General features: G+C 29.8%; 2 protein-coding genes across 5 annotated transcripts; both read right to left on the bottom strand.

Moving 5' to 3' along the window:
• Window positions 1-743: 743 nt before the first annotated feature.
• On the bottom strand, window positions 744-5,843 carry LOC112697512 (hydroxyproline O-galactosyltransferase HPGT3). The gene is made up of 12 exons (XM_025750723.2): window positions 5,376-5,843; window positions 5,131-5,194; window positions 4,931-4,980; window positions 4,639-4,826; window positions 3,793-3,853; window positions 3,573-3,645; window positions 3,145-3,268; window positions 2,931-3,018; window positions 2,681-2,731; window positions 1,967-2,038; window positions 1,425-1,537; window positions 744-1,245 (listed from the first exon to the last, which is right to left on the bottom strand). The coding sequence occupies exons 1-12, from the start codon at window positions 5,504-5,506 to the stop codon at window positions 1,223-1,225; spliced, it is 1,038 nt and encodes a 345-aa protein (XP_025606508.1). The 5' UTR covers window positions 5,507-5,843; the 3' UTR covers window positions 744-1,222.
• A 4,587-nt stretch (window positions 5,844-10,430) lies between these two features.
• Window positions 10,431-15,110, bottom strand: LOC112697511 (thiamine-repressible mitochondrial transport protein THI74). 4 transcript variants are annotated; one of them, XM_025750721.3, is made up of 9 exons: window positions 14,624-15,110; window positions 13,617-14,015; window positions 13,011-13,225; window positions 12,290-12,360; window positions 12,098-12,199; window positions 11,819-11,936; window positions 11,594-11,729; window positions 11,241-11,290; window positions 10,431-10,893 (listed from the first exon to the last, which is right to left on the bottom strand). In XM_025750721.3, exons 1-9 carry the CDS (start codon window positions 14,702-14,704, stop codon window positions 10,806-10,808), a joined length of 1,260 nt encoding a protein of 419 aa, XP_025606506.1. In that variant the 5' UTR covers window positions 14,705-15,110; the 3' UTR covers window positions 10,431-10,805. The 4 variants fall into 4 exon arrangements, with proteins under 4 accessions (XP_025606506.1, XP_072077545.1, XP_025606507.1 ...); XM_072221444.1 differs by having other exon boundaries at window positions 13,617-13,981; window positions 14,624-15,012; XM_025750722.3 differs by lacking the exon at window positions 10,431-10,893 and having other exon boundaries at window positions 10,932-11,290.
• Window positions 15,111-16,492: the final 1,382 nt, after the last annotated feature.

Here is a 16,492-nt window from a genome sequence, read left to right as displayed (position 1 = left end):
TGAAATAACACCATCATATACTCGTATTATAAGAATGAGATTAATTTTCATAATCTAATAGGAATCTTCTTATTATTTTGTTTGTTATTATTTTGTTTGTCATTTAAATACTATCCATAAAAAAATAATTAGTTAAAGTAAAACACTACATAAAGAGACAAAAAATATTCTAGTTTGCTTCTTAAACCTCACTTAATAGAATATACAAAAGTCGTTTTAAACCTGGTAGACAAAAATCGGTGTAAACCATGCAATGAAATTAATTTTATGTTTTCAGTAATATTCGTATGAGAACTTGCTTTTTCTTGATTCCTTTAAACTCCTTTGGTCGGAAAAACCCGAAAACTCTAAGCAAAAAGTTTCTAATATTTCCATGGCGCTAAATAACAAGATAATTGGATGCATTTTGACAAGCAATAGAAAAGAAATAAGGTTAAAAACAAACATATCAGAAATGCCATATACAAATGAAAAAAAAAAAAAAAAAACAACGGCAAATGAAATTTCAAAAGTATCTATACGGTATAGACATAACATATACTCCTAAAAGTATCTCTTTTCATCATACGAGTAATAACTAATAACAGAATAGAAGAAATTAACTAGAGAGAGAAAGGGATTAAAAGCATCTCTTTCTTTAAACTTACTACTGCTGAGCATAATGCTGCTTGTAAGATCAATAATAGCTTTGATAAAGAACAATTAAATGATACGGAAATGAAAAAGCATCATAAAAAATGTGATTTGCGCAAAATATCATCGTATGTCTCGGTATAATACAAGTCTACAATTTTCTCATCGCAGCGTAGCAAACAGTAGAGGTGTACAACAAGGGAAGTGGCTGCTTTCTTTCTATCAACAGAAGATTTGTATAAACAATATGAAGAAAAAACAAAAGAAATAAATTAAAAAAGAAAAGGAAAAAAAGAAAAAGAAAAAGAAAAAGAGAAAAAAAAAAATTAAAAGAGCCAACTATGATTATAGCACCTCTGAGAAAATTAAGTGAGCTCCAAAGGCCAAAGTGTGTCAACATTAAGCCTCTCAATTTCACTGCTGATATCTAAAAGAATGAATAGGTCGCTGGATCTATAAAGAAATTTATAAGCATAGTACCTACAATCCTCAAGGCTGACAACTGAAAGTTGACACTGATTTTCCCAAAAAATGTAAGAGTTCCTCAATAGAAGTAACAGTGGTGAAGGATGTGACTGCAATTCTCTTATCATGCCAAGGAACAAACCTTATCTGAAAATGAATACCAACATTATGATAAGTTGTGTTGTTAAATTCAGAAACCGGAAATATGAAAATTGGCCTTTATCCATGCACCCCACTTCCCTGTTCAACGGCCCTCCAAAAGAGGGAAAATACAAAAAGAGAAGAAGAAACACATCTGTTAAAACAAAATGAGAGTTGGATTTCACCTTGACTGATGCTACTGCAGCAAAGGCGAATATCGTCTATATACGTTGCTTGGACACCCATCATCCAAGATCCCAACGATGTATCGTCATAGGCATAAGTCTTCAAAGATGCACTATATGTTTTTTAATGGAAAAAGAAATATTATTAAGATTGGAAGGCAATATACAAGTGAGGAGGATAATGGTATCTTCCAATAGAAATTATAAAGCTGAAGAAAACCAAAGCAAAATCCCCATCGGAAACCAACAGACAAACACAAACCAAGGAGCAAACAAGTAAAAGGGGGAAGCAAATTTAATAAACCTAATCAGGCAGCAATTCAAACATGGCTCAGTTAAATAACCAATTAAGATGTTCTTCCCCTTCTTTTTAGAGGAAGAAGAAGAGATAGAAAACAAAGAACTCTTGCCATAATGCATCCAGAGACCATTGACTTGTCATCAACCAAAATGAGTTATCGCAGCCTTACCACACAGTAAAGCTGCCTACCTTATTTCCAAAGTTTTCTACTAACCGAATCCCTAAGTAACAGAGAACTGACCTGTTTATGTTAATATACTGCGCCAAATTCTTTGAAATTATAACAAGTGAACCAGCTGCATGTCGAAAATACCTAAAGAAAATAGATCCAAATCAATAAAATAAAATAAACCAGCAGACTCCCCCAAATCAATGAAAGTAAAAGAACATGTCAGTATCTTCTTTCCTTTTCCCTTTTTAATGATAACTACTTTTAGTGAGTGTACTAGATAATATTACCAAGATTAATTATTTCATGTTCTCTGTTCAGAAGTGGAATAAACGTTGAAAAAGACTGGTATTAGTTTTAAGAAATGGTTGGTATGAGCTTGGTAAGAACCAATTGGTACCCAGTAATGCAGGTAGAGATACCGATGAGTGTTGACACTAATGATGGGGTCCAAAACTATAGTGGCAGTGGGGACAGTAGGCAGCTTTTCAGATACTTTCAATGGTGACAATACACAGATGATAGGTGGTCATAATATCAAGCAAGAAGAAGATGCTAGTGATCTAGTCGTAATAAAGATTACAGGTTAGGACGCTAGCAATAGCAATGACAAGAACGTTTGGTCAAACTAAGACAAGTGAAAGGCAATGGTGGTGATGACATAGACTTATCGTGCTAAGGTTTTGCCATCTAAGTTATGACAAGGTAATTGCAGTAAGGTAATCATTGCTACTTAAATCACTCCTTTAATAAACAAAAACTTCCACAGAAAGTTATATCACTTACGACTTTTCATCCCCAAATTTCCACCATTCAGGTTCGTACCATGCCTTGCCCCTGAAAAGCAACCAAAATGATGCTTATAAGCTTAATCCAAAACTGGCAAGATTCAACTTGTATTTGGTTACATATTTAACATTTGGTGAAGGAGAACCAACAACAAACAGAAGCATAACCATAGGCAGGCAAGGGGCACGGATAACTTATTATGAAATAAAATATATGAAATCATAATTCACTCAGTTAAAGAAAGTACTCTTCTGATATCACTTCTCCAGATTTCATGCATCCAATATATGCCCCATCCTGACCGCGGCGGCGGTTAAGAAGGTCAATTAATCCCTCTGTTAGGCCAGTCAACATATAAAAAAATGTCTCAATAATTTCATATTGGAAAAAAAACAGTTAACTGCTTACCAAAAAAAAGAACACACATTATTTAAGGAGATCAAAATATAAACAATCTTTACCCAGATCAATGTCAATACTGTCATCAACTTTCACATAAAAGTCAGCATCCCAGTTCTGAACTGCAGTACTAAAGAAGATCTTTGCTTTCTTAGGCAACTCTTCTTGAGCTTCCTCATGACCTTCCTGATATAATCAAAACAAATTATCAATCTCTACAGTTAGCTTCTTTAACAAGATCCAAAGGCAAGTAAGCATGTCTAAGATAAATCAATATCAACAATATCTTTCACACAAAATTGTGTCTATAAATAAATGTCCCTCAAGGAATTACCCATTGTGCATCTATAATAAGTCAAGTGCATATTTTATAATTCAGTTCTTCCTGTTTGCTAAAACCATCCACCACCGTAAAAAAATATCAAACTAATTTGAATTTTAGCAAATTGTAACCAGTTTTTGGTGCCTATTTGAAAAAAATTTCACTTACAAGAATCAAGAAATCCTTTGTTGAGCGATTTTCTTCATCAATATTGCGATCTAAGCTATCACCTCGATTAGCACTGCCAAGTAAAGTTTAAAACACTTATAACTATAATAATACTAACTGTTTATGTTATGTCAAGGAAATCAAAGTGGATAAATAATCATTAACTGTTAAGAAAATCATATGAATGTAACCACTAATAAGGATAAGTATGTGTATAAACCTCCGACCAATTACAAAACGTATGACCACTCCTCTTTCTTCAAGTTTTTTCAAAGCATCGCCTGCATAAAAGAGAAGTGGGAAAATGTCAGTAATATATAACTGAGTTAACATGTTACCATCCATATAATATTTGAAGCTCAAGTGTATCTGTATATATATCCACTTAGGGTTTAGGTTTTAACCATCCATATAATATTCCAAGCTCAAGTGTGAGTTAAAATTAAAGCCATGCTTTTTTTACATTTTGGTAACACTTTTTCTTTTATTTTTTAAATTAAAAAGCGTTGTTAAATAATAAAAACGTTACTTTAATTTTAGCAACACCTTTTGGGACACCATAGCCACCATAGCATAGACATCATAGCATGTATATGTGTATGTGTGTGTGTGTGTGTGTGTGTGTATAACACAGAGACAGCAAGTTAAAATTAATTCTTGTATGTGTGAGTGTAACAGAAAAAAATTGCATATATCACATGAAATAAACTATAATGTGAAAACGAAAATAAAAATAAAACTACAAGGCCCATTTGATACATGAAGTATGTGGTCACTGTAGGTCTAAACACTTCGCAACACATGATAAGAAAATTTTAATATGAGGTAAATGAAATAAAACATTTCAAAACCAGAAAACGGCTTTGAACCATCACAGTATAGATGAAAATTTCAAAGTAATCATTCTCTAATAAAATTTCAAGTGAACAAGTAAAATTAAAAGAAACAGCAAGTGCCAATAAATGGTCAAATCACTTCCAAATTCATGTCAAAAAAGTTAAAAAAGAAATGAAAATTGTTTTCCACATGTAATTATTAAGAACATCATCTTCTAATTCAAACACACCTCTGGGCATCCATGACCCTCGGGCAACATTTCTTCTCAATTTACTTCCAAATCCAGTGTAGACACCAATAACAGCAAGAAGCTTAGGATCAGAAGAGCCACTTTTCTGCGACTGGCCTTTTAGGAACCCTTGGCTCTTTGCCAATGTCAAATCCATCTCAGCTTCCACAATCCTCCTCTCCAGATCCCTAAATTCACCAATCCCAAACATAGCAACATTAACAAACAAAATAGTATCCAACAAGATAATTCAACCCAACATAAAAATGGGGAACAAATGGGATAGACTTACTTGCACCCTAGAATCATTAGCTTATCTTCCACAGTAATAACCTTGGACCTCTATCAAACAAAAGATCAAAATGTATTAAGTTAACATAAACAGAAATCCAAAAGTGTCTACATTGAAATAACATAGTAACAAAATTGATCAAGGCTTTCATCATAAATTACAAATAACCATGCTTCGTACTCATAAAGAAAAATATATACCTGTGCTGAATTCTTCTTTAAAAGAGTAGCAAGCAAATTGCGATTCTCTGCATCCTGCCACAACCTAATCATTTAAAAATAAAAGCACAAAATTCCGACAAATAATTCAGATCATGATTTTCAAATCCACCAAAAATTCCATATGAAATCGGATCCAAATGCAAATATCTCTCAGGAACACAATGAACCAACCCTAGGAATTTATAACAACATTAAAATTAAGAATTTAAATAAATAAAAAATACCTGCCGGCAACGTAAAGCCAAGCGACGCAAGAAAAGAAAGCCATGACGAGAGAAGACTTAGAGGTCTGAGCAGCCTTCGATCTACCACTTCTCCGTTCGCTCTTAGACGACGTCGTTGGCAGTGTATCCATTTCTGCCAACAACGACCAACAACAACACCACCACCACGCTTAACACTCTTTCTCTGTCTGTGATTCTGATTTAATGGTGTTTGTTCTCTCTATTGTTGCCTTGGATTCGATTGGATTTGGGTTCCTTTATTGAGATTTCCGATTTCGTGAGTGTTATTTTGCAGTTTCGATTTCCGATCAATTGATGCCAAATCGGAAACTGGAAATCAGAAAGAGACTCTGCTACTAACGGACGAGGGTTTTTACTTTTTATTTTGAATTTCTTCATTTTTATTACATGCTTTTAAATTTCAATGCACTTTTTTATTTAAAAAAAAAAACTAAAAAAATTACAAAAATATTATACATACACAAAAATTCAGTTACTATATATTTATGTATAAATATATCTTATATTTAATTCATTTTTATTATGTATTTTAAATTTTTAACATATATTTTATATAAATAACTAATTTTTGTATACAGTTAATATGGTTAAAAAAATAATATTATTGTATCTATTTTGATATAATAAATTAAATTATACACCTTATAAATAGAGTAAGTTATTTAGATAAAATAAACAGAATTTAAAATTACATAAATATTCTAAACTAAAATTGATTACATGTTATGTGCTGAACATTTCTATATCACTCGAATCAAATTGACTCGATTTACGCTATTTATATATAAATTAAATTAATTTAATTCGATTTACTATATGTATCATTTATTCTTTGTTAATTTTAAAATATAAATGTCAATAAAATATAATTAAAATATTATATCAATTAAATTACTATTTAATTTATAAAATTGATTATAGAACTTACACTTTGATGACTTACTTCTAACTCAAATTTAAATTTTTCATATCATAAGGTTATTAAAGCATAAATTTATACTTAATTTCACAAATAAAATAATAATTTAATTAATATAACATTTTAATTATTTATTAAATTATATATTGTATAAATATGATTAATCTTTTTATATTATATCACTATGAAAAATTTCAAATTTTTTAATTCTTATACACAGCTTTGAAAGACTATACTTTATAATAATTTTTTTTAATATTAAAAGTTCTAATAATGATTCTTTATATGCTAATAAGTCAAAAGATAATTTTATTGAATTTTTAAAAATAATTTATTGTTCCATTTTAAATTTATAAGTTTGTAAAAATATACTTTTTTTTAAATTTGAACTAAAACACAAAAGTTGAATTTCTATTCTTATTAATTTTTTTTAATTTGTTACTTGAATCTAAATAGAAGTATTTTCTTATTAATATTTATATTTTAAAATTAATAAAAATAAATAATTAATTAACTTGATTCAATTTACTATGTGTATCATGCATGTATCAATAGTAAATCGAATTAAAAATCGAGTTAATTTGATATAAATATTCAAGACAATATGTGTAATCAATTCTAATTCAGAATATTTACGTAATTTTAAATTCTATTTATTTTATCCAAAGAAATTATCCTTATATTTTTAGTTATTTGAGTCAAACTAAATTTTAAAATATTTAAAACAATAATATCTAATAATTTTTTATTTAAGTATAATCTAAGTCAATTTTAGTTTAGGAAGACTTTAAAAAAATATTTGTAGAATACTTATATTCAAATTTAGGGATCCACGATATATTGTAGAGTGATTATAAAGCTTGAAGAAAGAAGGTTTTTAGGATGGGGTGTCTACACTCTAGATAATAGATCCCTCCAATTTCTCTCTTCTAAGTTATAAATCTCTCTTTTCTTTTCTTTTCTTTTTTTTTTTGTCTCTCATTTTTTGATAATTGGTACACTCCCAGAGATGAGAGTTCTCAAAACTATGAAAGTGGATGCATGCAACAACCATATTTTAGAATAAGGTAAAATATACTCTTTTTTTTTAATTGTTAAAAATTTTTAAAATATTTTCAAGTTTTCTTTTGTTTGAATTTTATTTTTGAAGATTTTGATTTGTATCAAAATATATTTCTAACAGTTAAATTTTTAAAAAAATTTAGGATCAGTCTAATAATAATACATGACAACTATGTTTAGATTACTTGTATTGAATATTGTTTTTATAAATTATTGTTAAATTGGTACTAAATTTTATAAAAAATTAGCCATCAATAATATATTTGATACAATTCGAAAAATTTTGAAACAAAATTGAAATAAAATAAAATTTAAGAACTTTTTAAAATTTTTAATAAATTTTAAAAACAAAAAATATACTTTATTCTTTAAAATAGAAAATAAACCCAACCCCCTCCCCTCCCTCCAAAGTTTGAGGAATTTTTCATTTAAATAAGTAATATTATAATCTTCAATTTGGGTTAAAATTAAAAGATTTATATTTTTGTATATTATTAAAAGAAAAATTAAAGCAAAGTTATTTCAATGGTTTTAGCTACGAAATTCAAGAATAATTACATTTCGCAACCTTGCCAACAAAATCAATAGCAAATATATTCAAATATTAATTTACAGTATAAAATATGAACAAATTAGTGTATTAGCATATGGAAATTTCAAATTCTATTTTTAAGTTAATCATTTACTCTCTATTAATTTTGAAATATAAATGTAAATAAAAAATATATCCATTTAAATTCGAATAGCACATTAAAAAATCAAAACTATTAAGCATAGATATCAAATGTTGTGTTTTAACTCAAATTCAAGAAAAAATGTATTTTAACAAAGTTATGAATTTAAACACAAAAGATTAAATATTTCCTAAATTTCATTAAAAAACATCTTTTAATTTACTTAATAGATGGTTGAATTTTTTTTATTTTAAAAAGATCCACCTAAAATATAATTATCACGGTAGTATAAGAGCTCAAACTTAGGAATTTTTCGAATTTGAAGTAACAAATTTGGAAAATAATTAGGGCATAATATCAGCCAATATGTTTTTTTAACGTAAAAAAGTTCCATACAATAAGGTAGAGCAAAAGAAAAAAAAAAACAAAACTTATAATGCTAAAAATAACAATCTCTAGTTATCTTTGGCATTGTCATCAACAACCACAGAATTCACCACCAATCCACTCATCGTAAATTGTAAAAGAGGATCTATTAATAATATACACCATACTTGAACCTTGATATTTGAAGATTCTATCATTTCTTTCTAGACAAATTGTTCAAATGACCGCCAAAAAAACCAACCAACCACCGCTTCCGTTCCATCTTTTTCGCTGATATATCCATCCAACTTTTATAGTGTTGCTTGAGCGTACCTGGAATAGTCCATATCCTTCCAAAAACGAACAACCAAGCACCCCACACCTGCCAAGTGAGCTTACAACCAATAAACAATTGAAAAGCAGTTTCAACAGATTTATGACATAAAACACACATGTTATCATTCTGGCCAATAAGACCTAATCTAGACAGTCTTTTTCTTGTATTCACCCAACTAACCAATGCAAACCAAGTAAACAACTCAACCTTTGGTGGGACGAATCCTCTCCAAATAGTACTAATGAAGCTATAGCTTGTGATATCTGCCGGAAGTACCTCTACCTACAATACCTGCACAAAAAAGTTAGTAGAATAAATATCTTTTTTTTTTATCAAATTTTTATATCACTCTGTTCGCTCTCTCTCAGTTGTCAGTTTTACTAATTGCAGAACCGCATGAAGCTGGTTTACTAATTCCAACTTCCATTGAAATAACTCTCATCGCCACTAGAAATTTCAAATCCACTCTAATTCATTCCAGAACCCACATTCTTCTATGACAGATCCTTAAAGATTTGAGACCGAAAAAAGTCTTGAAAAATAAGCCAATATGTTAATACATTGATTTACTTGTACAACGATTATGTGTAAATTAATATTTGAATATATTTTCGGAATTATGTTTTGCAAGTGAACTATCCTAATAACACACAAATACATAAATATTTGGTATTTTAGAAAAATGTAAATAATGAATATTTTGTGTAAATAAAAAAGCAAAAGTTTGAAAGGATCTATTTTCAATTTTATGAATATTTAGCCTTTTAGGTGCAAATGTTATCTCATCATAGAAGGAAAGTCAAATCCTCCTAAATTCCATGACTTAGCTTTTAAGAGAATGGCTGCTTGGACAAGGCATGCATATTTAAAGCAAGAGAGTTAGGTTTCATCGTTTAATTGTTTGGAAGGAAAAAGTAGAGATTGTTGTGCCTTGCGCCTAATTTTTAAACCAAATTCCATTATTATCTTTGAAAAGAATATAACATTCGAATTTCTAACATTGTAATTTTGCAATGCAAATATGTTCATCCTATAAACTAGGTTGTATTTGTACGTAACTAGTGTACTAAGCTTTGATAACACTAAAGTAGTACAATAATGTGAACCAACTAAGGTAGTATTTTATAGTGACTCAAGACAAGCATTACTTGGCAAAATAAAGGTGCTTAAAACATTGAAAAACAACAGCAATATTAGTAAGTTCCTTTAAATAAAATGATAAATCCTTTTATAGAAGACGAAAATGTAGCTTCTCAAGACGTATATATCACTATTTATTATGATCATTTTATGCAAGATTGTTTTATTAAATTTTAGTGTAACATAATTTACTCGTAACTTAGTTTGCATAACTCCATTTCGTGCATCCAATGGACATTGATTTAACCAAATCAAACAAGTTAGAACGCGATATATTAGTACTATCTTTAGTTCATATACACAGTCATCATTAAATTTTATTTACTCCTAAATAAATATCAATCCTAAAAAGTTAGACAGCATTAGTTCATTTTTTTTTAAAACTCAAATCCAGTTAATTTCACGTAAAATTAATAACTGAGAGTCGTTAATTAAAAATTTAATCAAATAAATCAAATCATTTAACGGCTCTCAACAGTCAATTTTACGTAAAATTTACTACACCTAAATTTTCACCCTAAACAAATAAAAAAGTATAATGAAAAGAAAACTATTTATAGAAAAATCAATAAAGTAACTTTGTACAATTAATATATTTATCTAAAATCAAACTTTTCTTTTTTTTATCATTTCCTAAATCCTAAATCCATGAGAGAAAAAAAAAAGAAGTTAGTTCTATTTGGGATTGGGCGACTTGGTTTGAATGTCGGTTTGAATTCTTTCCAACTGGGTTAGTTGTTGCTTGTCCCACGTGCTTTAAAGGGATCTCTTGCAGTATAGACACCTCTTACTTGCACCATCAAAAATCAACGGTCAAGCTTTCAACTTGCACCGTACATTCTTTTTACCATGCTGCACCTCAGAATCCACCTAGACAAATCTAACAAAAACTATATATAGGTTCCATTATTTCAGAACCGCTCCTGTAATGCCACATTTTTCTTTTTGGGATGGTAATAAAGCCACGAATTTATTAAATTTCGTATGAGAACTGGCAACCTATATAGAAAGAAATTACATTGTAATTGCAAACCATAAATGAAAAATAAAAATAAAATAAATGATTACAACAAAACAAAGGAATCTCACTAATAAAACTAGAAGCAGCATATGCACATAACAAGAAAACAAAGAAACAGCATGGAAAGGGAAAGCACACCCTCTTTCATTTTGCCTTCCTTGGAAAATGACAAAAAGAATTTTCTCTTCCTTTTTTCTTTTTTCTATATATATATATATAACATGTATTCCACTCATTGTATAAGGCTCCATTAAAGGAGTGGAAGAATGAATCAGTGTTGGCAAAAGAACAAAAAATAATAATAAATATATACTATAGTCCCAACCTCTTGGTCATCCAATCTGAAAGATTAGCAAGCACAAACCCTACAAATACCTGCAACTCAATGCCAAAATAATTATGTTATTATATGAACACAAAGTGTTTGAATACTTCAACAAGATTTGGAACACTATGATTGAGAACTCTCATAGTCAAATTATTAAAATAGATCTAGATTTAGATGTAAACAATGAAACATTTATGCAGTATAAATAGTTATTAAAGGGCATATGGTAAGATTTTTTAACTTTATTTGCCCAAATAACTAAAACAACAGATAAGAGATACACATGAATTATCTAAAACAAGGCAAGAAAACAATCAAGTTAAAGTTGGCATCTTTAGTGATGAAAATACCTGAATTGAGCCAAGGATGTACAATGCTGAATAATGCCGACCATGGATCACCATGTCGGCCAACATGGCAAGAGGAATGGTGAGTGACATGCCCAAAGTCGCCACGAGGGGGGTAGTCCATACAACACAAAGTGCCCTAGGTAGATATCAAAAAAGTTCCACATGAGAATTAAGAAAACTTTGTGTTGCATAAATATGAAATTTTTATTTTCTTTTGGCAAGTACCAGAAATAGTCCGAGAGAACACTTCCGACGAATCCGTTAGCAAGAACAACTTCATCCACTTTTGCAGAGTGAGGAATTGAGAACTTAGGTTCAATTCCTAAGGCTGACAAAGGCCAAACTGTGAAAAAAAAGGACAAGAAGTTAGAAAAAAGGTTGGCTATATTTGAGAACTGAGAAACAAGTTATAAATATACACATGAAAAATAAGGGCATGTTTGGTTTGGTGTTTAATTTATAGTGTTCCCTATTTCAGGATTTTATGAATGAGGAAGAACTTACTAAGCCACCATAGTGCTACAAGTGTAAACAATCCAATGTATCCAAACAGCTTTTGCACATCAACCCTTTCCCCTTCTTCGCCGGAAACCTTCTTAAGAAGAACTGCAGCATTAACAGAAAATGAAATGTCATTACTGTCCAAATTATCTGTCAGAGAATCAGAGAAACACAAAAGCTAAGACATTTCCTAACCTGTGAATAGACCATATGACATAGCTGAAAGAAGGCCAAAAAGATCTCCCACAAGAGAGCGCTTTCCATTGCTGAACACAAATATCAACTGTCAACGCCCAAAAAATATAGTATTACAAATAGCAAGCAAATGATAATACATGAAAAACAACAGGGTTTCTTCATGATCAGAACCATGACTTAAGTAGTTTAGCTCAATCTTATAAAGCACCCTCATTTACCCTTTATACACATTAAGAGAGATAGATATATGAAAGAGTAAAACACCAAAATTACCCATAAAGATCATGTCACTGATAAAATTAACAATGGAAGAAAAAGGGTTGATCCTATCATCTCTTTAACACTCTAATCTTGAACAAAAAATTAAAAACATTAATCAAGTCAATAAGTGTTTTTTTAAATTCTTCAAATTTTTTGGTCCAAATTTAAACTGCCAGCAGAATGGCCATAAAACAGAGATTAGGTAATCAAAGTAAACAAGGTCACAACTTTATGCAATCCAGAGATAAATTAATTACACATTTTCAAATGACATTTTTGGCTTTCTTCCTTTACACATTTTTGGCTTGTTTGTCTTGGAGAACAAACAACACTAGATGGAAGGGAATATGATGATCCTAGCATGTTTTACATTAATTTTAGTTGACATCTATTTAGTCAATTAAAATTGGATATGGTGAAGGTGATTTCATGATCAAAAGAGAAAGTAACGACTTACGAAGAACCTAATTCGGTATCATCTGCAGCCCATGTTTTCCCCATAGTTGTCATAGCAACCCCGGCCATACTGACTAAGACAGCAACTACTTTTGCTACATTTAAAGTGTCTTGGCCCAAAAGCACACCGATAAAAAGAGTGAAGAGTCCTGAGGTAGATGATAATACCGTCGTACTAGCAACACTTGTACGTGCAAGGGCAGCATTTGATAGATACTGAAAGCAAAGAAAAAGAAATTAATAAAACAAGATAGCAACACAACACTTCCTATACACCAAACCTAGACATGCAAAATTCAAGAAACAGATTTGTTTAAATATCTAGTAGCTGGTACATAGCATAGTTGAAACTATAATGAATTATTTATTCAGACTTAAGACAGAGCAAGAGTGGCGGTTTGTTTTCAACTTACAAATCGGATACTTGTTTATAAAATGAAACTTCAACCACTATGATAAAAATTAATTATTCAATAGCAACTCAAAACATTCAATTGTGCAAGAAACCAGTAACTAGAACACTTGTGGTACTGATAGAAGGCATGTATCCATGAGCTTAACTTATATGACTTTTTATATGGTTTCAGCTCAATGTTACATTACTTACCTCTGTTATAAACCAGATAGGAGCAATGTAAAATCCATATATAGCAACTTCCTTTGCAGTAAGAGGTCTATCAACCTTTAGCACATTAGGATCATTATATCTTGCCACCAATGGCTTTGTTTCTGAGAGAGCTGAAAGGTCTAAGTCACTATCTTTTCGACCAACAGTCCCCAGTTCCAGTTCGAAGTTTTTCTGCACTCCATTGCCTTTGACAGGAGAGCTGTTGCCCGAATCCGAATCCATATCCATGGTTGCTTCATTTTTTCCACCTTTTGAGGAACGGCGTTTAAATAAGTTACATAACCAGTCCTTAATGAATGCGACCGGGAGGTACACTACCATAAGAGAAGCTCCGAGATACGTCACTGCAAATGGCTGCTTATAGTCTGTAAAAATATCCTGATAAGAAAGGTTCAATTCAGAGAAGCATTCATATACATAAAGCAGCCATACTCCATATTACTCTCTCCATTAAGAAGTTTGAATCTCAAACATCGTTCAACCGTGCTTAGATAAGTATTCAGATTCCAGATATTGCCAAATGTCAATCTCCTAAATGACATAGATAACACATAATAGTGGATCCCTTCAGCAGTTCAGCAACATATTATATCATAGATCTGAAGTTTTCCATAGATTAAAGCCAACACAACATCATGTTCTTAGAATAGCTATGCATACTAATCAATCTAGTCAATCATGTTATGATTTATATGCTGCATTTTAAACATTACACCAATACAAAAGTTGATTCCTAAGATTTAGGAAGCTTCAAAATCAAGTCTGTTCAATCCAAAACCATAATCAGCATCCTAAGTTCTTACATTCTAGAACATAAACCCCCCAACAAAACCAATTCAATCCTATTTCAAATACTTTTGCTAAGAAAACCAATTCCCAACCTATGCACATTAGCCAAATGCATTTCACAACAAACTCAAGCCAAAATCCAAAACCTTGACATCGCTCAACAAGCTAGAAAAAAGGGTAAATATGTAAAATCATACCTGGGTAACTTCAGCGGAGGTGACCCATATAATAACAACCGTTGCTATAAGAAACAACCCAGCTTTGTATCTCCAACCCATTTACCAAGGAGAAACAAAAAAAAAGGAAAATTGCAAAAAGATCCACACTTTTTCCTTTATGCTTGTTCCAGATCCCAGAAGGAAAAATCACCCTTCAATAATAATACACCAAAATTGTTGAATCCCACCAAAATAATTAAATAAAAAATTTTGACCTTGGGAATGAAAAAAGGAGCCTTAATGTTGCGTAGAAATTTGAGAAAACAGAGCTACTAAATTGTTGTGAGAGGTTTTGCAAGGAAGATAGTAGTTTTTTTTTAGGGAGGAGATGGATTCTTACAAGAACGGCAAAGGCCTGAGAAAATGGGTGGAAAGAGAAACAGTGAGAGAAGATGTTAATAATAAAGCTTTTTTTTTTCTTTTTTTTTTCTGTAATTAGTTAATTGTCTCCAACCATGTCAACATCTTTCTTTACTTTTTGGACCATGATATGATCATTCGTTCATTTGGTGTGTTAAGCATTTTTCTGTCAATTTTTTTTAAGGAAAAAATTTACCACACCAATCATGATACTTATCGTTTAATTTAATGATAGGCAACTATACAAATAATGTTTTTCCCTTTTTGTTAAAAAAATTTAAGTTGTAATGGTGAGATTAATATAAGGTAAACACACAAATATCTACAAAGTAACATTTTTTTATAATTCAATTTGAGTTTATTGAATTAATTAATTTATTTGGTTAAATAAATATTAAAAATTTAAATTTTATTTTGTATATATTATAATTATTGGTTAATAATAAATTATTAAATAATGAATAAAACTGGTAATAAGTAGAATAATGTAAAATTTAAATTTTATTGACGAATTTAAATTTTTTTTAAAATTTAACTTTATCTTATTTATGAGTTTAAAATTTTTCGACTCGATTCATATTTTATTTATACGTAAAATTTTTCATCTAACTCTACTTATAAAAAATTAATTATTTTCGATCAACACAATATTTAATTATTCTATATTTTATAAACATATTAATAATCTTAAACTACAAAATTAAGTCAACTTTAAAACTAAAAAAATAAACACATGTAAAAATTACAAACAACACCATCATCATTTCATATATATAATAATATTTAACAAGATACACTAATAAATCAAAAATACTAGTAGTCCAATAAAATTAACCCTAAATTCGAACCCTGCTTAACCTCAAGTCAACCCATTTTACTTCTAATCTTACCTGTAACAAATCAAATTGTTAATAGTTAATCTTACTCAAATATGTTGGGTCAGATAAAATACCTGCTCATATAATTAGTATTACTAGCCCTAATGACTAATTAGTTTTGATCTATTATTAAATTAGAAGACATTATCAGATACTTAAAAAATGTATAACACTTGATTCATTTGTATTTTCTTTTTCATAATTTTTTTTTATAATTTTGTAAAATGAAAAGAAAAACTAGACAAAATAATATTTTTTTTAATTAGGATGTCAGTGTCTTTAGTAAAAAAAAAAAATAATGAATCATGTAGTGTCGACTTAAATACAAAATAAATGTAATAAAAAATATTCATCACCTAAGCTTTGTGAATTCCTTTTTATAAAATTTAAAAAATAAATTCATTTATGCAGGAAACTAATTCATTATGAAAAGCATCGTAATAAATATTGATTAATACTGAGTTAATGTATTCAATTGGTTTCATTTTCATCCCTCAACTGCTAGAGAATATTTACTCTAAAAGCTCGTTAGTTATTGCATTTCCTTTTCTTTACTTATTTCCTGTCATGTTATAATAATGGAATTCCTCTTTTCAATTCTCATGTTTTA

The sequence above is a fragment of the Arachis hypogaea genome, chromosome 16 (genome assembly GCF_003086295.3).
Source record: "Arachis hypogaea cultivar Tifrunner chromosome 16, arahy.Tifrunner.gnm2.J5K5, whole genome shotgun sequence".
In the NCBI taxonomy this organism is placed as follows: Eukaryota; Viridiplantae; Streptophyta; class Magnoliopsida; order Fabales; family Fabaceae; genus Arachis; species Arachis hypogaea.
The sequence above is the reverse complement of the archived record's forward strand: the minus strand, read 5'-3'. Positions and strand labels throughout refer to the sequence as shown.

Excerpts from the sequence above, each read along its gene's own strand:
- LOC112697512 (XM_025750723.2), bottom strand. The coding sequence starts at position 5,506 with ATGGATACACTGCCAACGACGTCGTCTAAGAGCGAACGGAGAAGTGGT. Across the intron at positions 4,981-5,130 it reads TAAAGAAGAATTCAGCACAG|AGGTCCAAGGTTATTACTGT; the intron begins GTATATATTTTT and ends TTTGTTTGATAG. Across the intron at positions 1,246-1,424 it reads CTGCAGTAGCATCAGTCAAG|ATAAGGTTTGTTCCTTGGCA; the intron begins GTGAAATCCAAC and ends ATTCATTTTCAG.
- LOC112697511 (XM_025750721.3), bottom strand. The coding sequence starts at position 14,704 with ATGGGTTGGAGATACAAAGCTGGGTTGTTTCTTATAGCAACGGTTGTT. Across the intron at positions 14,016-14,623 it reads CCTCCGCTGAAGTTACCCAG|GATATTTTTACAGACTATAA; the intron begins GTATGATTTTAC and ends CTTTCTTATCAG. Across the intron at positions 11,291-11,593 it reads ACATCCTTGGCTCAATTCAG|GTATTTGTAGGGTTTGTGCT; the intron begins GTATTTTCATCA and ends ATTGAGTTGCAG.